The 25219-nt window shown below is 34.0% G+C and overlaps 1 protein-coding gene across 1 annotated transcript; it reads right to left on the bottom strand.

Moving 5' to 3' along the window:
• Positions 1-1092: 1092 nt before the first annotated feature.
• LOC102807759 (RNA polymerase II-associated protein 1-like) lies at positions 1093-25210 on the bottom strand. The gene is made up of 27 exons (XM_085506725.1): positions 24790-25210; positions 24150-24214; positions 23793-23880; positions 23640-23680; positions 22984-23076; positions 22189-22441; positions 21520-21669; positions 20990-21136; positions 20360-20571; positions 19907-20008; positions 19241-19408; positions 18983-19129; positions 17891-18095; positions 17098-17198; positions 16192-16550; positions 15229-15445; positions 12832-12941; positions 12508-12706; positions 11911-12060; positions 10955-11097; positions 10136-10348; positions 9007-9132; positions 8296-8459; positions 7802-7934; positions 4293-4458; positions 3420-3656; positions 1093-2064 (listed from the first exon to the last, which is right to left on the bottom strand). The coding sequence occupies exons 1-27, from the start codon at positions 24968-24970 to the stop codon at positions 1945-1947; spliced, it is 4290 nt and encodes a 1429-aa protein (XP_085362851.1). The 5' UTR covers positions 24971-25210; the 3' UTR covers positions 1093-1944.
• Between the last annotated feature and the right edge of the window lie 9 nt (positions 25211-25219).

A 25219-nucleotide genomic window follows, 5' to 3' on the forward strand; every position in this document is an offset into this window, starting at 1 on the left:
AATGCACTCACCTGTAGATGTAGTAAGGGCAACACCATTTGAAAATTGGGGGTGGGCTGGACGATTGTACGCGAACAAAAAAAAAAATGTAGTAAATGAACTCACAAATTTATACAACTGCAAAATTGGAAAAATGTATGAATACAAAAAATTGTAATTAGTTCATATAATTTTGCCAAAAATCAAATTTCTGCACCCAAGGACTTTAATGGGTAACCCTGAACACTAACATAATGCCAAAAATTTCATATGAATATCAGCATTCTAATTACAATAAACGTAATCAATAACTTCTATTTGTCTTGAAAATTCAAGTATGGGATACTTACACCATTGACTGAATTGCACTTCAGTAGCATTTTGTAAAAAAATGTTGACAAATTTGTTCAATATTAATATTTAGAAATTATGACCATTTGGTCCATAATTGACAAAGAAATAAGAAGAAAATGCATAAAACGTATGTGAAATGTTGACAAGGCTTGAGGAAAATATATGCAGTTAATCATTTAGTTATGGGGAGGTGGTTTAAAAGATTTAAGGGGAAAACAAATTTTCCTAGAGAAAAAAAAATCTTCCCACAAAAAACAAAACAAAACTTTTACAGCCCCCACGTCCAATTTCAATGCTTATGATAATCCAAAGTATGCAATTCCTCAGAGATTTTCATCAAAATGTCAATAGGTGTAACTCTGTTGAAATGAGCGAGTTTAAATGAAGTCTTTGTTATGCAAGTATCAACTTTCTCCCTTGGGTGTTATGAGGTAATGGCCTTCAACATACCTCTATTGTATTAACAAGTGAATGGAATGTTCGACCCAGACTGTCAAAAAATCGTGTGTAAACAGAATGACCTGACATCGACCCAGTCTTGTTTAACCTAGGGTAATATTGTTATAAAATACACATGTGATGTGTGAAAACACGTTTGTTTCAAGCTACTGATACGTTTGTCGGTTTTTAGTCTTGCTGTCTCCTTGTATGCTTCTCACAACAAATGTATGCAGGTTAATTTGTAGGAGGAAAAATAAATGTTGACTAAGGCATTCAAAGAGTATACTGTATAAATTATACAAAAACAGAGAACAACAATTTTAATCATTTGAATTTTATTAAAAACGAGTCCTGAAATGGTACAGTCTTCATTGTACAATAGTAAACAAAACTTGAAATAAACGCAGGTCAATATTTGTCACATGATGTAAAATATAGGTACAAAGTTTGACTACAATCAGTCACAGTATGTCAGATATATAACTCTAGAACGACATTCATAAATATAAAATGTCAATCAGTCTGTTGTTTTGAGTAAGATCTGAAATGCATGTAATGTACCATGTTCAAAAGATATTGATGCACACATGACTGGAATCTGGTTCCGAAATTGTTAGCACTAAAATGGATGCAATTTTTGAATCGGATCTTAAAACAGATGCATGTGTATTCTAAGATGTATGATGTGTGAGTGAAGTTTGAATGTGATCGATCCAGCACATCTGAGAAACATGTGTGGACTTGCATTTCTCAAACTAGTTGCAATTATTTTGTGTTTTAAAGTAAAAGCCTACTCATAAATGAAAATACCCAGAATTTATTTGTTTTGCAATAAATTGTACTCCAAGCCTAATTTTTGTGAAAATAGTTGTTGTATTTTAGTGGATAGTTGCACTTTCATCACAGGTTCCCAAAGCAGAGATACTATGTCATAGACTGTGACATAGGCTGAAAAAATCATATTGTTGTCCTGAATTATTTTAAAAATCTGGGTTTTAAAAAGTGTCAAAAATGCAATATTGTGTTCTGTGGAATTGTTAACACACAAAATAATGCTATTTCGTTGTGTAATGGGACAGTAGCTACATGATTGTAGATAATGAACCAATGACTAGGCTTCTACCTTAATACAATGACGACCAGTATTATCTATAATCAAACAAAAAGTTTCTAATATTGCAGCGTCTCCAAAAGCTGTTGTCTATCTTGTGGTAGTTCAGTATACAAATCAAAACCAAGTGAAGCGTCTTTGTTGTAAGATTTATAATAAAGCAGGTGTTGAAGGAGTTCCTGAAGAAAAAAAAGGCAGCAAGATTAGACATTTAATATTATACAGACTATTATTCCAAGTTTAAGGTATTTTCATCTGATATCAATACACACATATATACATACAATACTACTCATATGTACCAAGATGCAGTGCGAAAATTGTGGTACTTTAACATAAAGTAATACCACAGACCTAGAAAAGACACTTTTCTAAGGTCATTGGTGATACGAGAGAGAAATCATTTGAAGTAGTCAAACCCTTAAGCCCTTGGAAAATTATTTAATTAATTCTTTTATTCGTGTGGAACTCACATACACACCAAAATTTAGTTTGAATACAACGCAACACTTTGTTTAACCCAAAAAAATGACCTAAACCACATGGCTAAAACAAATGTATTTCTGTCCATTCACTCAAGCCATAGAGGGCGCTATTTCGATGATTGGTAATGAAGAGGAGGGTGGGCACTATGCCCAAAAGTTGTTTCAGTTCTGCAAAAAATCAAGTAACATAAATTACATGTTTAGGATTACCAAAACAAACATTTAAAAAAAAAATATGACTGATATTGCAATGACTTCGCTGACATGGAAAGTCCATTCTTCAATCCCTGAAAAGTAATGTATTTGTTCACCAATTGAAGTGTAATGTGTATGAAAAAAACAGGATTTATTTAAAACCCTATGGTCTTGGAAAATATATAAAAAATGAGATTCACAACCACATGCTTAGCCACATGGATATATAATTTTGACTGAATTATAACCAATTTTGTGTGTGTGTGGTATTTTGCAATTAACTCTTCTGTGATTTTTTTGTCTGGGTCAATTTTGTTCAAATCTTGGCTGGCAGGTCACACCTTCACTCAAAAATATCCTTGCTTACCATTCCTATGGCAACAGCCGAAAAACTTATTTTTGAATATCTTCACACCAAATGTATCTCCTCCTACAAATTTTGGTTTAAAAATCTCAGACATATCTTATTAACTTTGATCTTGAAGTCTGTTTAACTTTTCTGTGATTTTTCGGGGGCTGGACTAATATTGGTCAAACTTGACAGGCAGGTCACACCTGCACTCTAGACTCTAGGTGGACAAATTAAAAAAAATCAGTTCTGTCCTATTGTTACCATGACTGAAAACTTGACTTTTTGTCGTAGCTTTGCACAAAATGTATTCTCGCACAAATTTTAGAGCCTTGACATATCTCAATTTAATTCGCTTGAGTGTGCCTAAAGTTATTATTGTGCTTTTGAGTCTGTTCTACCAGTACCATGGCAACACCCGAAAAAATGATTTTTTTATTAATAGCAGACTTTTACTTCTATCAATCTTTCATTGTAAATAAACACTCGGAACACAGTCATTTACCTGATTTTGTATTCGCAACACTTGCTTAAGCATTATGAACTGTCTCTTCATCATCTCCTGGTCTTGGTTGTCATGGCGACTAAAGAGGAATCCATTGACGTGACAAACTGCTATCAGGTACAATACAGGGGACCATGTCGATTTCACAACATTGGACACTAATGCTGATAAATACAGTTGTAGTAACTCCACGTGAGATTCCTGTGGTGTTAGGTATCGATGCATTGGGAGTAAACACTTGTAAACAAAAAAATAAAACAGGTAATAAATAAGCAATAGTGGAATGAGTGAATTTTACAGCAATTGTAGATTTCTGTAATTGAATTCATTCTCCTAGCTAGGAATGTTGAAAGCTGACTCATTGATATGATATTTTACATGTGTTTTAAAATATAATTAGTATGTGGCTATCATACTGTGACATCTTATGTTTATATTTTTGCCAACAAGTGTGCGAATGTGCGATCTGCAGCGATAACGTTGCCCATAAGTTATTAGTTATTTTTGCTGACCAGTCACAGCACATGCACGCAAAATGTAAACAAGGGTGACAGCCAATAGCATCAGTGAAATACATCAATGTGATTTATCGTAAACGCACACCATAACATACCCATATCAGAGTATAGAAAAAAGTAACAGCTGGCAACAAACTTAATTTCCACCTACAGGGTAGTTGTCAACTAATTTAGAACTTTCAATTTCTGATCATCATGTGAATCGTTATATCTGCCATGCAGTGTTGTATTCAATATGGATCACATGCGAAACATACAACACATGTGAATAAAATGTTTGTGTACACAAAACTCAAACACATGCTTTACTATGACTGTGGTGCATAATAAAAAACTTCATCGCCACACGTCTTACTTCGTCAATCTTTAGAGTGATTGCTCTGATGACATGCTGGTGTTCTCCCCAAATCGCTTTACGAAACTCGATATTGTAGCGTTGTTGTAGTGGTAATAACATAAATGTTGCAAACAACGAATCTCCAAACGACACACCCCCATACTGGACCACAAATACCATATAACTGAAACAGAAATGAGATACTATTATCAGAATATCCATCATCAATTCAGTTTTAATTTTGTGTATTACCGTAAAAACTCGATTAATTCGTGGTCTCTATTAATTCGCGCACCCATTTTATTTTCGAACGCTAATTTTTAAATGTATCCTTTTAAATCGCGGCGTTCAAAAACATGTTTACAATTGTATCCTATTAATTCGCGGGCCAGAATAAAGTGGATAACTCAGAATATATTGCATGAAGACATTAAAAATATACATTTTGTTTGAGTTTTTATGTTATCAGTACTTGGTGTAGCCGCAATCGCGAATGATCTCCGTCGTCACAGCCTTTCAGTTAGCAAGCAGTTTAGGTTCGGTAAAGATTGTTCCCACGACACTACAGATGTTGGGCAAGATTATTACTTAGTCGATAAATATTCATCGGTCAGCACATCGATTACGAATTTCCGTGATGGAAAGCTTAGTACAGGGCTTTTTCGTCGCTGGTCCACAGGGTTGCATCGACCGTGTGTCCGCCATTATTCTATTACCGGATTCGGCTGATACCCCGCCCTGGGCGATCTTATGGAGGATTCGATTTTTTTTTAGAAAAATGTGGACCAAAAGATCTTTTGGCAGATATTACGAGGCCCATCTTGTCTAAAAAAATAACCCTGCGTTGATAGAAATGGTCTAGAAAAAATAATGTTTCGCGTTGACCAAATATAATCATGCAAAGTATAAATTCAAAGTGTTTTAATACATTGGTGAGAGGTCGAATTTTACGTGAACAAGAACATGCACTAAGAAGGAAAAGCAAGTCAAAGTCGAAACGGGGTGCATCATGGACATGACACAACACACGCTGCGACAACTGAGTGATTAGCGACATAATTTTGGGACGCAATTGAACTTGAAGTACTTCTTTGCGAAACTTGCTGCGCGGTGATGCTGGCATCAAGTGTGTGTTGACCCATGGAACTACTGACGTATTTTTTGTCCAAGAAAGACGTTCCATTTCATTTAACCCCCAGTTAACTCTTCGCGTCCATGGTATTTGTGAGAGTTGAAAGATTTTTTGAACAAATGACAAGTACCGGTAACTATATTGATTTGCGTCAAGCTGGGTGGCCCGAATTTAAATATCAGTGCATGAACTCTGGAGGTCATTGCCCAATGCCGCACGTAATTCAAACGCGTGGTTAAAAAAAACTAATTATCATGAAAGCAAAACATTACGATGTTGAAATATTCAGAGCCGGTACAATATTGTAAACAAATTTGCGTAATTAGAAAAGCAAGTGCACTAAGTAAACGACGTTGATATATTCAAAGCCAGTACAGAGTTGCATACAAGTTGCGTAATTACAGTACCTTCGGATATTTGTATATTTTTTTATTAGACGCATAAAATCCTTAGGAAAGGATAAAAAGGGTCTTACAGAAAGAAATTAAAAAAAAAAATACAATCTAAAAAATAAAACAAAAAATAAAAACTTTTCTAAAAAATATAAAACAAATCAAAGACAATAAAGACAATTTGCAACCAATGGTGAATACAGAATATAGAATGAACACAAAATGTAGCCTAATACACTGATAGTTGTTGCTGTTTTGTTCCATAGCTGTTTTTTAAGAAGACAGCTAAGGCTGGTGCTAGAGTATGGTTTGCCATAATCAAAATGAATTTATTCTGACTATTTTCTTTATCAAAATTTGGAATTTTATTTTGTGCAGTCAGGAATAATTTGTTCCCATGGTGACTGTAAGCTGGACATTTCATTACAAAATGTTGCTCATCCTCAACTATATTTTTGCTGATAACAATTTTACTAGATTGACGCGCGGGGCACGAAAGAAAAAGGTTGCTAAGGTAACGCGCCAGTTCAGTGCGTGACTTGGGGTCAAACTTCGGCCAACACACACTTGATGTCAGCATCGCCGCGCAGCAAGTTTCGCAAAGAAGTACTTGAAGTTCAATTGCGTCCCAAAATGATGTCGCTGATCACTCAGTTGTCGCAGCGTGTGTTGTGTCATGTCCATGATGCACCCCGTTTCGACTTTGGCTTGCTTTTCCTTCTTAGTGCATGTTTTTGTTCACGTAAAATGCGACCTCTCACTAATGTATTGAAACACGTTGAATTTATACTTTGCATGATTATATTTGGTCAACGCGAAACATTATTTTTTCTAAACATTTTTTGACATCATTTTTATCAACGCAGGGTTATTTTTCCAAACAAGATGGACTTCCTAATATCTGCCATAACATCGCCCGGGCGATGCCTAGAAAAATAAAAAAAGGCAGTGCAGCCAGACGGCTACTTTGTAGCCACGTGCTCACCATTTGTTTGTGTACCTTTGCCATTTCACTGTTTCATTTCAAGTGTAACATGGTGCGTGGTCCTTAACGCAGTGCGTGTTCTCTGCCCGACTATACGCCATGAATATCGCTAGCCACGAGTCTCAGAGGTACTAAAAAAAACGTCCTGCAATCGTGTTCATTGGAAAACAAAACAAATCACTAATAAATTTATGAAAACAGCTCCTTTTTGAATCGATCTAAAAGTACTCTTAATTCGCGCACCAAAAACCAATAATTTCCGTTTTTACGCTATTAATTCGTGCACTTGAAAAAATAATTATTTTTACTACCGCGAATTAATCGAGTTTTTACGGTACCATGAAATTCAGGGAAAAAAAATAAATATTACCCAAAACATGAATTCCAAGCATGAATTCCCTAAACTCATTAATAATTTCTAATTTCCACTTACAATATATGTACCATATTTGCTCCATTAAATGCACATCTCTGATAGAAGTGCATAAAAACCAAAAATTGTATGTATTGTATAGTGAATCATTAAAATGTATCTTATTTCCCACATTGAAACACACCTCTGTGATGTACATAATGATGTATCTTATTTCCCACATTGAAACACACCTCTGTGATGTACATAATGATGTATCTTATTTCCCACATTGAAACACACCTCTGTGATGTACATAATGATGTATCTTATTTCCCACATTGAAACACACCTCTGTGATGTACATAATGATGTATCTTATTTCCCACATTGAAACACACCTCTGTGATGTACATAATGATGTATCTTATTTCCCACATTGAAACACACCTCTGTGATGTACATAATGATGTATCTTATTTCCCACATTGAAACACACCTCTGTGATGTACATAATGATGTATCTTATTTCCCACATTGAAACACACCTCTGTGATGTACATAAGCACAATAGAACAAATTCGGCAATGTTCATACAATTATACACATACCTCTCTGAACGTGTTACAACACTAATAGTAAAATATGTGTAACTACAGTACTTACAAATCATAGAAAGATGCTACCCCTGGTATGGGTGAATTCAGCTCTAATCTGTCCAAATAAGACGGCTGAAAATAAAGCTTCAATAAAGCCAGCAGATAACAATGTACTGTGTCTTCTAAGAATAAATCATTTCCTGACAAGAAAAAAGTGACAGCAATGATAATTATCAGTATATACCCATAGAAAAAAGATATTAGTAGGATATTAGTTTTACCCAAGATTTTGTTTTCCCAAATTTTTAATTCAATTGAAGTAGGTATGCCCACATAAATTCACCAGTTATATTCTAAATTACACTTCCATAGTTATGCACAGACTGACATGCTACAAATACTGGTAATACACACAATTCTGCAATTTGTTTAAAAACTGCATTTTTTTTTAATTTATCAATACATTATATATCCCCCAGCGAGACTTTATTAATATTTATCTTCAATATCATCCATGATTGCCCATCACAAATCAAGCTATAATGGCACACATTTCCTTACCCGTTAAGAAAACACACATGAGTCGTGTGATCTTCGCTGACATGGATATATGATTAACGCTCTCAGGTCTCCATGTTTCTAACATGTATATCATTCGGAGTGTGTTCGTGACACCATTCACAAACTGACTTGGTAGGTTCTCAACAGGTTGTCCTAGCAACTCACTAATGATAAAATAAAAGAGAAAGCATAAAGAGTTCACATAAATGGAGTTGCATAATAATGACCATGACCAATACAATGGCAATATTCAGTTCTGGAGTACACACATACATGGTAAACTCAAAGGCTCCCCAATGCCAAAGTGGCTAACTTTAACAGTAGTTGTTTTTCATACTTTAGTGGCAATCATCTTTACATATTTGGATGTATTGGGAAAGCGTAAATTATTAAAAATGTTAAAATATAACTTTGTTAGACAAAATCTGTAACTACAGTTGTTCCATTAAGTGTTCCTGAGAGATAAGTTACTGCATAAAGTGCGGATGACGAAGAAAAGAATCACCATGGTGATATTTAAAAAAAATCATTTCTATGCATCTTATAAAATATTAAATTTAGTAGAAGTATAAATTATGTTTCTATTTTGGTGAAATTTGACTTTTAGAACATTTTTTAATCAATTTTCCAGCCATATAAATATATCCCAAACTAGTCATTACGACTTCTCCTTTACATGGGATTGACAAATATGAAGAAATATGTTCTCACTTTTTGCTGGCTTGGTTGTAGAAGTGCAGTAACGGCAAGTACATCCAGTCCAAGGGCACCAATGATCCGGAGAATTCTGGCAGTATAAATGTTTCTATCTCGTGTGGTATCACCGTGAATAAATTCCTGTGTTAAAAATGAGGACAATTTGAGGATATTACAAGGATATCGAAAAGTATGCATGAAGACAGTACAGCAGGAGAATCAACCAACACGCAGCGGAGGTCAATGCAACCGTGTACTGTCTGAGTGAATATTTTCGGTATCCTTGTACATGTAATAACCTTATTATTTCCTAATATGGTAGGATGAAAATACCTCGTAAAATACCACAAAATTACGACACGCTGTAACTTATGGCATTACAGTGACAGATAATAAGTGGTACATGTATATACAGTAATCATGGAGCTATTATTTATATACTGAAGTTAGTAAATTCCACCAAATTTCCAGCATGAAAAGAGGAAAATACCTATTTAGGTACATGCAATACATTTTTGTGAAATTACATTACTATGAGATACAATTTTACTGGCATACACGGTCTTCGTTTGAAACTCAACAGTATGTGTGATTGGACTTCACAGGAGATAGTGTTACCCAACTGACAGAACAGAAGAAACATGTATATATCGATACACACATTTTGATGACATCACTATGACTATATGTAACATCAACACATGTATTGATGACATCCTAACTTCCACCAACACATATATTGATGACATCATTATCATCAACACATGAATTGATGACATCACTAGCACCAACACATAAATTGATGAACTAAACTGCTTCTACACATACAACCACACATCATTGATAAACCACCACTACCGACACATACATTGACACAAATACTGAAAATGCACTCATTGTTAAAATAGGTTTATTTGTTATTTATAAATTCCAAAATATACACTCAAAAATTGTATTTTTTTCACCAATAAACCAATTCTGATGAACTAATATGTAATCTAATAACTCTTGAATAGACTGGAAAGTATTTGAGTTAGTTTGCATTTGACTCTGTTTTACTACAGTACTACATTTATTTTTTGAACAAGTTGTTGATTTCTGTCCGAGTGTCTGAATTCGGACAATCTCAAAATATTGACTATACCTTGATTTAGCTATGGTTTGTGTCATTCCACCAAAACTTGACATGTAGCAAGCTCTGATACTGGGTAGACTGTTATAAGAATCCCGCAGCAACACACCTCGATTTGGTTCTCTTTTACGCATGGTGTCACATGTGTTCGTTCTTTCACTGGTATCGGACACTCTCAGCAACTCAGCTAGTTCAATGGCTTCAGGGTCACCAATTCTTCCCTCACTATGAGAATAAACATAGCATAATTATTGTAGCCTTGCCACTTGATTGAAATATGCAGTTCCATATTACAGCTCTTTAACATTATGAAGCAAAGCATTCTGGTTAATAGACATCTGTGGGTCATAGAAAACATGTATGCCATAAGAACAAAATCAACACTTCTTGAGATCTGAGTTCTGCAATCCTTGCTTTGATCAAACTTAATTTTTCAACTGTTAATCACTAAAAAACAATCTATAAGTATTCCATCTCATACTATCAATATATTGTATCGGGCTGCCCCTTTACTACCATTGTCAGTTCATATCAGTTCACATATGTCAACAAAATCTTTATAACTGATTAAAGGGTGGTAATCATGACTACATACGTTCAATACGAGTCCCATGCTACACATAGCAACATATTCATTTAGCACACAGATTAATGCTTTGGATGCCTTTGTCAAATTTTCAACACCTTTCACAAAAAAACCCAGCATATTCTTTTTTTTATATTTTATAAATCATGCCCAATTGGTTTAACATTAAAAAAAAAATTATAGAAAAATCCAAAAAAATATTTCGGAAGAAAAAATTATGGCATTGAAGGGGTTAAAGTACTTACACAAGATAGTGCGTATGAAATAAAACCGTTGACATCAAGTCATGGGCAAGGTGTTCATCTCCGGAATGCAAACTAGTAAATAACAATAATGCTACACTGTGGTATAACTTGGAATAGCGACGACAACTTTCAGTTTGCTCTGCCTAGAACAGAAATAACGACAATGCTATTAAAACATTTATTAAAATTGAATATAAATAACAATGTAAAATAGGGTTCAAACAAACAATGATTGTCAATATTATGTTCTGTCAAAGCTTGTGTAAACCATTTCATTTTCATTGATTTCTATTTACACTAAATTTCAGGTTAGGGTTAAATTTCAGGTCATTCATTATGAAACAATGTTGACACTGTGATTTGTTGTCTTTAATATCTAAGATTAAATGTTAAAATTTTACAGACATGTGGTTTCCCTGATTCATGAAGTTAGTGAACATTTTTCTTTTGTGAAATTTGAAAGACAATTTAAAAAAACAAATGACATGCTTATTTGAAAAGAAAGTGTCATAATCCACTATGAGGTTATTACGAGGATACCTCAAAGTATGCACGAAGACAGTACAGTGGGAGTATCGACCGACGCGCAGCAGAGGTCAATGCAACAGTGTACTGTCTGAGTGCATAGTTTGAGATATCCTCAGTCATAATAACCTTATTATTATACATCTTTTCCTACCAAGGATACATCATGGGAATGCCAAAATCCAAAATGTTTAAAACAGAATCAGCGAACTTCTTTGTGTGGAGTCCGGTCAAACCCTGGTGGCAGCCATGTTTGTTTTTATTATTAGAGGACGCTTACGCACGTAATCATTTCATATTTGGAATTTGTATTTCCTAATATGATAGGATGAAAATTACGGCACTCTGTAACTTGGCGTTATGGTGACAAATGTATAATAATGCGTATTATGCATAGATGTAATATGAATAATAATAAACCTTTTACTTACCACAAGTTGATAGAGTTTTACAAGGTAATACAACACAATGTGTTCGTATCTGGAGTAACATCTATCCAGTGTATCTCCCACTAATCGGCTATTTTCACACGTTCTTTCTAGATATGTTATTACATAGGAACTTTCTATTGTGCCTGCAAACTACAAAATGAAGATTTTCTGTGAATCAAGTGCACTGTAAAAAAACTAGAACAATACTAGTAAGATGAAAAATTTTATTAATAGGTAAACAAAATTAAATTAAAATGTTAAAAATTATTTAAATTAGCTCAGTTTTATAAAGCACTCCAGCAGCTGAAGTCCAATCAAATGTTTCTAACCCATATTTAGCATGTATTTTTAACCTTTTTAGATTCCACAAAATATAAATTTGCATGCTTTTGCAATATTTTTTTTCTCAAAAAAATTATGTAAATTTCGTCCAAAATTAACATAAAAGTAAAAACAATTTTGACGGGGAAAAGTGGTGGTGTTTGAACAGAAAAACATTTCTTTAGGTTCAAGGTACCAAAACATCTACCGTAGATTATAAGACGTTAAATCGTTATCATTTGTTTTTCTAAAGACCTCAAATAAAAGAATACTTACCTTAGCAGCAATTCCTTTATGCATTTTAGCCCACGTATAAATCAATCTTAGATAAGATATCATGAATGGGTATGGGGAACCATTTTGAATACAGGGATGCCGATTATCGTCTAGTGGATGACCACTCAAATCTGGTAATGAAGCACATCCCGTTTTCCGAGGTCTGTCTTCATCATTTATCTTGTAGGAGGAGTATGTTCTGGTGCAAAAATAATATGCATAACAATATAAAAAAACAGCTGAACTGTAGAATAAAATCTGCCACAGATTTGACTTGATTTGATATGATGATTTGACCACAGACTGTATGTAGACTTGACCTACCTCAGATTAATAACATAGTTGTAAAAATTACCAGACTTCATGAATGGTAAAACTGTTTTATCAACAATGGTCTCTATATGCTGGAGGACATCTGGGGCGTTGTAAGATGTCTGCAAACAAAACATTGAAAACAAGCCATGCATGGCACAGTCCCCGTTAGTTATCAAATTAAGATATATAGTTTTGTTTATAGTAATATAGCTGGAATATAACCATGTCAGGAATATGATTTTTTAACATTAAAATGATTGATATTTGTATCGGTTCGTCAAACAAGTACTTGTCCATATCGAGAGATATTGCTCTGGAACAGCATTGAAAATCAGCCATTTTGAATACATGTATATATAACATGATGTATATATAAAATTTGAATATAATCAGTCAAAGCATTTAAGAGATATGGCTCTAGAAGCCCAAACATTAAAACAAAATGGTCACCAGTCAGCCATTTTGAATCCAATCTGAAAAATAAAATGACGTGCATCAGGAACCTGTAATGTCTAATGTAGGTACCAAGGTTGAACGAAATCCATCCATAAATGCCAGAAATGTTTGATAATTGATGATTTTTTAGCACAAAAATGACCACCATTCGGCCATTTTGAATAGGATCGTCAAACCAATATATGTTTATCTATGACATGATGTATAATAAATATTTAAAATTTGAACATAATCAGTGAAAGCAAGTCAGAGATATGGCACGAGAACCACATTCATTAAAACAAAATGGCTGCCAGTCGGCCATTTTGAATCTTATCAGAAAAACAAAATTATTTGCATCAAGGTCCCATAATGTCTAATGTATATACCAAGTTTGAACAAAATCCATCTGTAAACAGCCGAGAAATGCTTGATTTTTAGGATTTGTTAGCACAAAAATGGCCGCCATTCGGCCATCTTGAATCAGATCGTAAAACAAAATAATGTGCATCAAGGTCCTATAATGTCTATACCAAGTTTGAACAAAATCCATCTGTAAACAGCCGAGAAATGCTTGATTTTGATGATTTTTAGCACAAAAATGGCCGCCATTTGGCCATCTTGAATCAGATCGTGTGCATACCGGTATGTATAATATCATGTATGATGAATGTGTGAAGTTTGATTGTGATTGGTCCAGGCATTTCTAAGATACAGGTCTGGACGCACGAACAGATGCACGCACGCACACACGCGCACGCACACACGGAGGTCAAAACATAAGTAACATTAAAGGGTCATGTTCTGTCATTTTTAAAATTGTTTTTTATTAATTTTAATCCATGTACCGGTAATACTGATCCAGAACGACATATGCTTTAATAAATCATGTAATATGATAATTACACGTCAACAGCTGGAAATGAGTCCTTGTTTGAAAAATAATTAATTTTCCATCCATCTACATGTAGGTACTGCTTCCAAGCGTATAATTATTTACAGGTACATAATTATGTACATCTGAACATTTTATATGTATAATATAAGTATATTAATTCAATATCACAAAGGTCATTTCGGTTTCGTATTGCAAGACCAACAATACAACTCATAAGCCATTAACTAGGGGTGTACATTATGACATATGCTCAAGCTGCATGTGAATGGTCTTCATTGAACATAGTCTGAAACAAGGATTCCATTCATTTGTCTATGTGATGTCATTTTATCAAGACATGCCTGGACAAATTTTGTCCAAAGTCACAATGGTCTACATTTTACCATGTCATCAATCGTTTCTTTGACATATATTGGTCATTTTATGCAAACTTGGTATGAACATCATATATGATGGTTACTGATGTGCGTGATTTGATTCAATATGGCTAACTGGCGGCCATGTTAGTACTATTTTCTCATTCACACTTTGACTGATTTTATTCTAAGTTACAAAGACAAATGTTATTCAAACGCAGTTTTGTATCAATATGTCATCAACTACTCTGGTGTTTCTTTCAAACTTGGTGCTCTATACTCTATATGGTGAAAACTTGTGCAACCTACATGATTCTCATGAAGAAATGCAATAAAGTAACGGTGTGAATAAATCATCAGATTCAATGACTATGTGGGTTTCTTTCTCAATATTTGAATGCACTACATTTGCAACCAATCCTACCCATATGGACTGGGCGAAATTCCATATGCTTATTTTTCCAGTTCAATATTACAAACAAACATATCCACTTATATGATATCTAAAGCCATGTATTTCTTTTTCAAAGACTTGGACTTTGACCTCTTATTTCTTGTAATTTAGTTTGTTTAAACGGTAGACATTTTATTGTAAATCATAAAAATTCACAAATATGATTAAAATAAGACGATGAGTACAAGCAACCAAGTTACAAAATGAGTTCTTCCATTTACTGAATATATGTGAATATACAACAATGATAGATTAATACAAACCTGCTGTGTTATCTTTATGTAGAATGCAGACATGGCATTAATACAGCTGGCTGCCAGCATTAAACCCTGATCTGAGAGTGGTTCATCTGTACGGCTTATCTCAGTTATCCATCTATGGTAACACAATTCTATTGGTGCAATAAAACCAGTCACATGACTCCAGTCAATGGCGGGAACTGGAATCGTTGGTTTTCTTTCATTCACGTCTTCCTGGGGTCTTAAAATCAGCAGTAAATAACAAAAGTTATTAAAACAGGAAATGAAGTGTTCACATATATTAAGAAATAGATCAAGAAATGCAAGTTAAGTTAAAACATCTTTTATCATAATTTTCCACAATTTGAATGTGCCGAAAGAAACAATATCTGGTCATGTTAGTTTTATTTTCACAATTCAAATTAACCTAATCTTGATCATCTTTTTACATCACTAGTATTATATTACTATAATCCTTAATCGTTGAAAATTAACTTTTGTAAACTTGTACATTTGTATAATCCCTTATGTTCAAAAAATTAAAAACATTAACATTAGTACAATACTCGCAGTGGTCAGTTCTCCCAGTGAGTTGTCAATATGAAATGCCCAAAGTTTCATCAGCAAAATTGAGAAATGTTAATGAAAAATATTTATGAACATTTAATATCACCCAGACAGGATAAAATACATAAAACATGTCACACATATACTTGAACTCACCAGTGTGGTAATTCCATAAATCTATTTTCCTATACGTTTTGATGATCTGCCCACAGAAACACACTGTCACATATTCGAGTACTGGACTATTAAAATGCTGTAATAAGTTTGCCAATATGTATCCTTCCACAATTCACTGAACATCACTTGAATATTTTGGTAAAATTACAGACACTCATATCATAGATTTTACAAATACATGTACATACATTTCATTCCAGTATTTAATCTACACTCTACATAATCTAACCAAGGGATGAATACCTCACTGTCTGCTTAGCCTGAAGCTCTTCCACTGAAGCACCAAGATGTATGCTCGCTTCAAGCACGCCCATCACGGCAGAACTTCTCAATAACTGTAACTCGTACAGCGCTTGCGTTCCTTTCTCTTCATTGCCCGGTCTTGGAAGGACGGAGATCCTCGCAAAGTGCTGTAAATACTGCATTAACATTGGGTATAGTTCTCGGATGAATTCACTGGTTATACTGTACATGATACATGCCTTCCATACGTACAGGCTCTCGATACTCAGCATGAAGGCCTCACCAACATGGAGCTGCATGTCTGTAGGCTCCTGTGTAATGTACCGGATGATGACAGACATCAAATTGTACCTGGAAAGCTGTAATGAAAATAAACTGTGTCTGTACATTAATAAAAAACTCCATCCAGGGCCAAATTTATTTTGTCATGATTTGAATGTGGTAAAATGTGACAAAATACTAAGCAATGAATATCTCATTATGTACAACATGTTTTTCTGAAATGGAACCACAATCAGGCTAAATTACTTTGGTTATTGGCAATGTGTTACAGTTTGACATAAATGTGATCATGTTTGATGGTGGCCATCTTTAATTTGGGCGAAAAAAAATACTATGCGCTATTGTTTGAGTATGTGCGTGAAAGTTTAATGACGACACAAATATGGTATGGACTATTGGTGATTACTAAAGAACTGAATGTTTTTAGCATTAGCAATATTACTTTCAAGAAATCAAATTGTCTTGTGCTGTATAATACAATTACCATCACATAGATGAGTACACACTCATCAGACTGTTTATAAATGTTGATACATATACTGGACAAAACCTTGTGGCATATATTTTGAAGGTGATTAATTCACTTGTCAGAGGATATATGCCATCAAACCACTATGTACTTACTATGATAGCTGCTATGTTTCTTCCAGCCATACATAACACCCTTACTAATTTCATGGCATGGTGCACTGGGAAACCATAGACATCATCGATGATAGAACGATCTAGAAATAATACATTATATAATAGAAATAAATCTATGTAATCATAAATTGTGACTTAATACTTGAATTAAAATTGTCTTTGAAGTCGACTTAAAGATTTTTTATTTGAAGTATGGCCATAATAAAATCAAAATGTGTCAACTGTACTGAAGACTGCTTCACATGAATCCTGTGTTATTTTATCCATGCATAGCACCATGCCTATAACACAATTTGTGCGGACACAATTTTAAATTTAAGACTCTGAGGAAAGTAAAAAGTCTCTTTCTTCTATCATCCACTTATCAATTGCTCAATGAACAATCTACGTGTACTTTGATACTAGAAATGGCCTCAGTTGCTTAAATTTTGAGGGTTTTTTTGATAAAAATTGAATTTTAAAATTTTTAGGTTCCAGCTTATAAATGGAAAGTATGTTAGTTGCTAGTTAAAAATTACTGTATACAATGACATGCACGAAAATAGTCAATGTGTGTCATGAAGAAAAACAATAGACTTTTTTCATAAGTCAGGCGCCTTCACAGATTCCTGTGAGAGAGACTTTTTAGGTGAACTCAGAAGGAGGCTCCCGGGGAGGATTTAGTTTTGCTGCATGCACAAAAGCCAAGAAACAATTTATAATAATTTTATAATTTAAAAGTTTAATTATGATGTTGTCAACATTATTGTATATCATTCATCAATTCACCTACCCGTTGGTGTCCAAGTCGTCGGTAAAAACATTGTAAATATAGTACTCATCAATCTGGGACATTTCATTATTTCATGTGACGCTTCTGGCGAGTGTCTAGCCAATCGGATAAGCAGCAACAGTATATTGATGACGACAGTCGGGTCAGGCCGACATATTTCTAGAATGTATCGTAATCTTTCAAGAAATTTCATTTTTAGTAAACCCTGTGAAAATAAAGTATTAATAAAGAACAATGTTGGCGATCTACTCCACTAGGATTGCCCTTATAATCACTTTTGTCGTTTTGTGTGTGTGTGTGTGTGATTTCCAGTGTTTTCACAGATGATTTCGTCTGTGATTTTTTTGGCTTGGCCGATTACTTTCAAACTTGGCAGGAAGGTCACACCTTCACCCTAGTTATTAGGAAAAATCTGAAAAAATTGTTTGGCCCACCATTGCCATAGCAACAGCCAAAAAACTTATTTTTAGATAGCTTCGCCAAATGTATCTCCTCCTACAAATTTAGAATAAAACACTTCAGACATAGCTCATTCTACTCAGCTTGAGATCATCGGCGCCGACATTGTTACACTGTATCAACGTAATCCCAACGCAACTTTGAACTTTGAATGAACTGTAAATGCTGCCTTCATTCTAGAAAATACTATCGCAAAACGGTTGGAAATAATAAATGTAACAGCAGAATACGTCATAGTAATAAACTAAGTGACCTCCAAAGACTGAATTGTGTTTGCAAACTTCGTATACGGCCCATTTAGTTATAAACCGACGTTAGCTTCACGTTTATGTCACACCATGGAAACAGCCAAAAACATGTTGCTTGTTTTTGAGCGGAGCGGATCGCCAACCAGCCTACTGGCTTGTATTGAATATCTGCTGGACAGGATTTCAATTTCTTACTTGTACATTTCAATGTCTCTAAACAAAAGTAGGGAAAATTTGAACTTCATAACAAACTCAAGTCATTTTGTTTTGGAGTAAAAAAAAATATTCCCACAAGTTATGCATGTAATGCTATCAGTGTCACGAACATAACGTTTTAGTATATGAAAGAATACGGCTATGATAGTAAATAATTATCATACAATACCTTTATGACATCTTGTTCTAAAATCTCAATTTCGTGTTTCTCCTTTTTATTGCTGTCAGCATCCTCCTCATCTTCTTCTTCTTTTGACAAGAAAAGCGGATGTACTTCGCATCCACGATACCAGCCGTACACTTTATCTAAACATTCCTGAAACAAGACACATGTAATGAATATGCCACGTACTGTACTTGTATCTAGAAATCAATAATCCTATGAACTGAGAAAAAAGCGGTTTCTCTTTAATATGAGTTTTGTTACCTCATCAGCGGGTTGTATCAGGACCGATTTGAATGCATCAACAGCAGCAGCAATACCAACTTCACTGGTATCATCCAACGACCGCCGTAGTATAAATATTAAGCCAGCATCCAATAAATGTGGTATCAAAGCCACTTGTAAATCCCCGCCAAGTCTATCTAAACGATACTAACATGAAAACAAACATAGTTATTATAGCTGCCTATGTACACAACTCAAGAATCTTACATATAGCAAGTATTTGTGGTCAGTTTCTAGCTATACAGTTCAGGCATTTTATGCTATATCAGAACCTTTCCAGTTAGTAAGGTTAATGATTTATTACTGAAAAATAGTTAAAGAATGGCTACAACAAGGCTAACAAGGTTTTTTACAGCTGAGACCCAAAACAAGTCGTTAACTATCGTTTAGTGTCTGAGTTGCCATACTTTTAACAAAGTAATACTATGAATTTGGCAAGTTTTGGGTGGTTGTTCTGTAGCCTCATCGCAGACTGCATACTGTGTGATGTATATGATATATTATGTGATGTACATGGTATATTATGTGATGTACATGGTATATTGTGTGATGTACATGATATATTATGTGATGTATATTGTGTGATATACATGGTATATTGTGTGATGTATATAGTATATATATATGATTTCAAAGTCAACTTACATTATACAATACTTTAGCTAAAATCTGTAAACTGAGGATTCTCTGATTGAGAGCAGCACTTCTACAAAGTTGAAACATTTCTTCTAACGTATAGCCAGGAACCTGTGAACAACAAAGACAATTGTGTCATTAACTTTATACAATGGCACTTATTTTTTGGTACATCTTTTCTGCACACTTGGATTTAAAACATGTCCATGCAATCCAATGAAGCAAAATAATGCTCAAAAATCATTAACAAAAGAATGTTTGTTTTTGTTTGTGCAAAAGAGAATCTTAATAGGGCAAATTTGTAATGTATTTTTTGAAAATTTACTACTAATTTAACATACATGTACTTAAATTTCAATTTCTTGTATGTTGTTCTTTAAACATGATTGCATAGATACATGTATAGAAGGTGAATTATTAACTGTGTATTGTTAACATCAAAATACAATAGAATAACTATACCTCTGGTTCCTCCCCATGATGATGTAATCCTTCCCGCATCGATATATCAGAGTCGCGTGCAATGATGACACCATGTAAATTGAACCGCGCTTGCACACCAATTTTTTTCTCTCCTGTTTTTGGTTTGGGAACTTCCTGCATCCATTCCAGTTTCTCCTTTTCCACTGTATCCATGTGGACCCAGCCTTTCCTGGATGTGATTGGTGAAGTACCTAATAGTGAGAAATAAAGACAGATTTGGAATAAATTGTGAATCATGCAATTTGTAAGTTATGGAAGTTTGAAAGTTGAAAGGTCATGGACGTCACACCAATATATTGAGCATATGTAATTTATATTTACACGACAGGTTCACACATTCTGACCAATTATCATGCTCATTTGTGACTCCAACAAGCAGAAAAAATCACCTAAAGCTATCAGCAGATCAGATTAAATTACATGAAGTCAGTTAGATCCATTATTGCATGTGACCATAGTCGCTGTTTTCTTTTGCATTATTTGTACCTCATTATGCATAATAATTCCAGATATCTGACTGGTAGTTTTAGAGAGGTTACAAATGGCTAATATACAACATACATAAATTTAATTTATTATAAACAATTGTAGGTTCATTAAGTTACTTACCAGATTTGGGTGAACTCATCGTTTGTTCAACTACCTGTTCATTTCCATGTGGAATTTTTGCTGTGGTTTCTGCATTTGATGTATCCATTGATGGTGAAGAAGTAGTTTTCTGTTTTTTTGATGCCAAAAATGCAACTATGTTTGGGTCTAGAATCAACAAATTTAATAACGTCAGAAATGTCTTTTATCAGTTTATGTTGTGAGGAAACCATCACTGAATGTGAAAAACTAAAATACATGTATTATAAAAGCACTAATTTTGCAAGTACTGGGATAACAAAACTTTCATCAATTTAAGAGTAGATCAGAACATTTTGTAGCTATTAACACAATGGAGGCAACAAATACTCCATATGTTAGAGGCAGAGTGAAGAGCTATTGAATGCGTTAATATTTCACTTGGGTCCTGATAGTTACAGAGAATCTCAAGAAATTTACAAAATATGGGAATCCTAGCTACAAAAATTGTAACCAATTACAGAATTATTATCAAATATTTTTAACGAGATAATATTATACATATATCTTACCAAGCATTGATTTCAGTTGTTTTTGTTCAGCAAGAATTTCAGCTTTTGGCATTTCTGAAAGTTTTGTCAAATTTTCCTTATGTATCTTGATGGCTTCTTTGGAGCTCTCAACTTGATCCAACCCTTCACCAGTAATAACAAGTGGTGTTACTAGGAAGAATACAAAAACACAGGAAAAATGTGTTGTATTGATTTTAGACACACTTTTAGAATAAATATTGGAATAAATTCTGTGATTATACTCCAAACACAGTCCCTCCAACTATGCTCCTACATAGCCTTCTACATGTTCAACATACCCTGCCATACAAAATGAGGTGCTGCAGTAATGTCCATCTTTAAATTGTAAAACACTATATCTATACATTTTCCCACCAACATTTTGGTATCATATTTTGAAAATTTTTATGAATTTTTCTGTAATTTGTTTATAAAATTTGGGACCAAAAGAGCAGTATTTATCATTGGCTACAAGTTTTGATCAAAATTTAAAAATAAAAAAATTGTTATGCAGATTTATTTTATGAAACGTGACACAATTTTGACTCTGGCGTTCAAAGAGTTAATCTGTGTGTCAAAGTTCAACTTCGTCAGGCTGAGACATAGATATAATATAATGTAAAACTTAAAAATTAGTTTGTGTCCAATGAAACTAACAATAGAACTCACCAGGCAGAGAAGCCATCTGACCAACTGCGTTTTCTTCCACTTCCATCTTTTCCTCCTGCCCAGATTCATTAGATTCAGGATTCTTTGCTATATTCCGCACATTGTCAATGGTTTTGGAATGTATTTTACTTGTTACGTTAGGTACCTCAACTTGTTTCATCTCTGATATCATTCCAAATTCTGACGGCTTTGTTCTTGAGAAATGTTGTGCAAATAAACTGGGTCTTTTTTTCTCTGGCACGTCTTTTAGTCTCTGAAAATTATGCATACCAGTAACTCTACTTGAGTAATATGAATAAATGTGATGGTGCAACATAAACAGTCGTTGAGAGACTAAATAATTCATCAATTTCTGAAAAAAATACATAACAATCATATGTCTGATTACCACAATAACAATTACTTTACTGAGTCGTTTTCATTTTTCCATTTTGAAACAAAAATCATACTGGTATTCTATGTAAGGGAATACATCTGTGACTGTTAGCATTATGCCAAGTAAATGCACTATTTCATTCACAAACACAAGCACCTGCAGATCTGCAGGTTCTTCCAAAAATCATTATTATCTAAGCCAGTGATTTTCACCTCTCTCTACGTCTGTGGCACACTCACCCAGGTAGAAAGTCAATCCTATGTTGGTATTCAACCAAATTCAAATTCAGGTAGAATCTGAACAGGGGGCATTCCATCCATTATAACTACTTAGCAACCAGTGATCAGCTGTGATTTTATTTATTTCACTTCAACCCCCCTGAAATCCCCAGTCTTGCAAAAATAACTTTGTTGACTCACTTTATCATCTTGTTTTCCACGATGGAATGCTGATGGAAAAGCCTGGTTCATTGCCCTCGGTAGATACACAGGAACATCACGTATGTCTCTTTCCTACAAAAACAACGTACATTGCAAAATAAAATATGTTCAGATGTATTATATTATCTTTGATAATATGTTGAAATTTTGTGAGCTACTGTGAAGTTCATTAAGGCATGAAGCGCTTTATAGAAACTTATAAAACATTTACCCAAGAAGATTCTTACATTTCATTCAAATCCAAAAAAAGACGCTTTCATTGGCTATGGAATCCATTAAGTCTTTCCTTCAGTCATTTGCGGATTTACTGCGATGCATCACTAAATGTGTTACGACTGGTCTAGTCGTTTTTAACTGTCATTTGAAATAAAACATTCAAAATATTTGATATACAACAAATTCATGTCTTCATGAAATTCACTGAAGTATGATAAACAAGGTATTGTAGATTATTGAAAACGCTTTATTAGTTGTAATGTGTTTTGTTTAATTAATATCGAATGGGATTAATGAGATCAAGAATTAGTTTTAAGACCACCCTTAAAAATTAATAATCTTTGATATTCCTGACAGGTGTAGCAGTGACACATAAAATGAGAACCAAGTTGATGAAACAAAATCAAACTCATACTCACGATAATATCTGACAAAACTGAGGTGATGTGAGAATCTCTCTCTGAAATAAAGCAAAAATATTTGAGTTTCAATAATTTTGGAAAATTCTGAAAAAGCATACATGAAATAATTATGAAACTGATAATTTATATATCTGATCACTAAATACTTACGGTCCATTTCTTTGTGCATATTATCATGATTATTACCATCCAAGTCAAAGTATACCCTCTGACTACTAGAGCTAGAAACATTGGATTCCTAAAGAAAATGGGAAACAAATATTTTCTTTACATGTAAATAGTTGTTGTTGATCAAAGAGACAAATCAGTGTCAATAAACTTCAAAGCACGATTACAGTACATGTAAGTTGTTCATGGTACAACTTTCATACATCCCCTTGCCTAATACTGTATGGCTAAGTTCTAAAGCATCTTAACTTTTCCGTTCTAGTTGCATACTATGTCACATGATCGTGTAGAATAAATTATGTGTGATATACATATTAATTATTTATTTTATTTACCTACCCTTTGTGAAGACTTGAATTTGGACTTTTTTCTTGGAACATCACCAGGACTAACTGTGGAGGAATCTATAAAAACAAAATGTGTGCATATGATAATATAATAAATACTGAAGATTATATATATATCAAAACAGCGTATACAATAAGAGAGCAAATAATATTAACACAGTAGTTTACTTTTTCCTGTTTGTTTGTCACACTTTTTGTTTTGTTTGTTTTTAACTTTATTACCTTTTACATGTGTAGAAACCAAAAAAAGAATTGTCAAATTTTCTTTAATGTTGTAATAAAGCAATATTCTATTCTATTCTATTCTATATATACTTATATTCTAACATTAAGTTATTCAGATGGTATATGAATTTATTACTTGTATCTTAAAACAAGTTTAAATATCAAACAGTAATAATCCTTATTGTGCACTATAATCACAAGACAATGCAGTTCCTATAGTTTGCTGTATGTTCCAAAAGGCATGCAAAAGGTAACACGCGAAGTGGACCAGCGGATTTACAGAAGTGTCCACTTCTTTCATGGGTCCACTTAGAAACTGGCCCACTTCACTTACAGTCCATGTGATTCAATAAATGTGTAATTTACAGTTGTTATTAATTATTATAGTACACTACAGTAGGTCTTACCGTCAAGTTTGACAACATCTCGTTTCAGAGTTGTTTTGGGATCTGGGTTTTTAGTGCTTGGTTCCCCTTTGTTATCGCTGTTCTTTGTCAGTTTTGCCGATGACACATTTTGCTTCCTTAGGAACTCTTCCTGAAAACGGAGTAAATCCTCTTCTGTTTCACCGGGTTTAGGACGATACATAATTTTGTTTTGATCACGTGTGTGTTTCGAAGTTGTGAAAGTCACGCTGTGTTTACGGTTTTGATTCAGCGATCACTGCATAGCCTTTACGGATGTTATAAAACGTCCATCAACGTAACTTGCTACTGTCCCACCATACTAACAATGCTTGATGTAACTTTGAGGAGTATAATTTAAAGGTGAAATCGAAGTGAAATCAGGAGAATGTGCAGGAATCGACGTTCTCCATGGGGGCAGCCATTTTGATAC

The sequence above is a fragment of the Saccoglossus kowalevskii genome, chromosome 2 (assembly GCF_978046115.1).
Source record: "Saccoglossus kowalevskii chromosome 2, keSacKowa6.1, whole genome shotgun sequence".
Classification (NCBI taxonomy): Eukaryota; Metazoa; Hemichordata; class Enteropneusta; family Harrimaniidae; genus Saccoglossus; species Saccoglossus kowalevskii.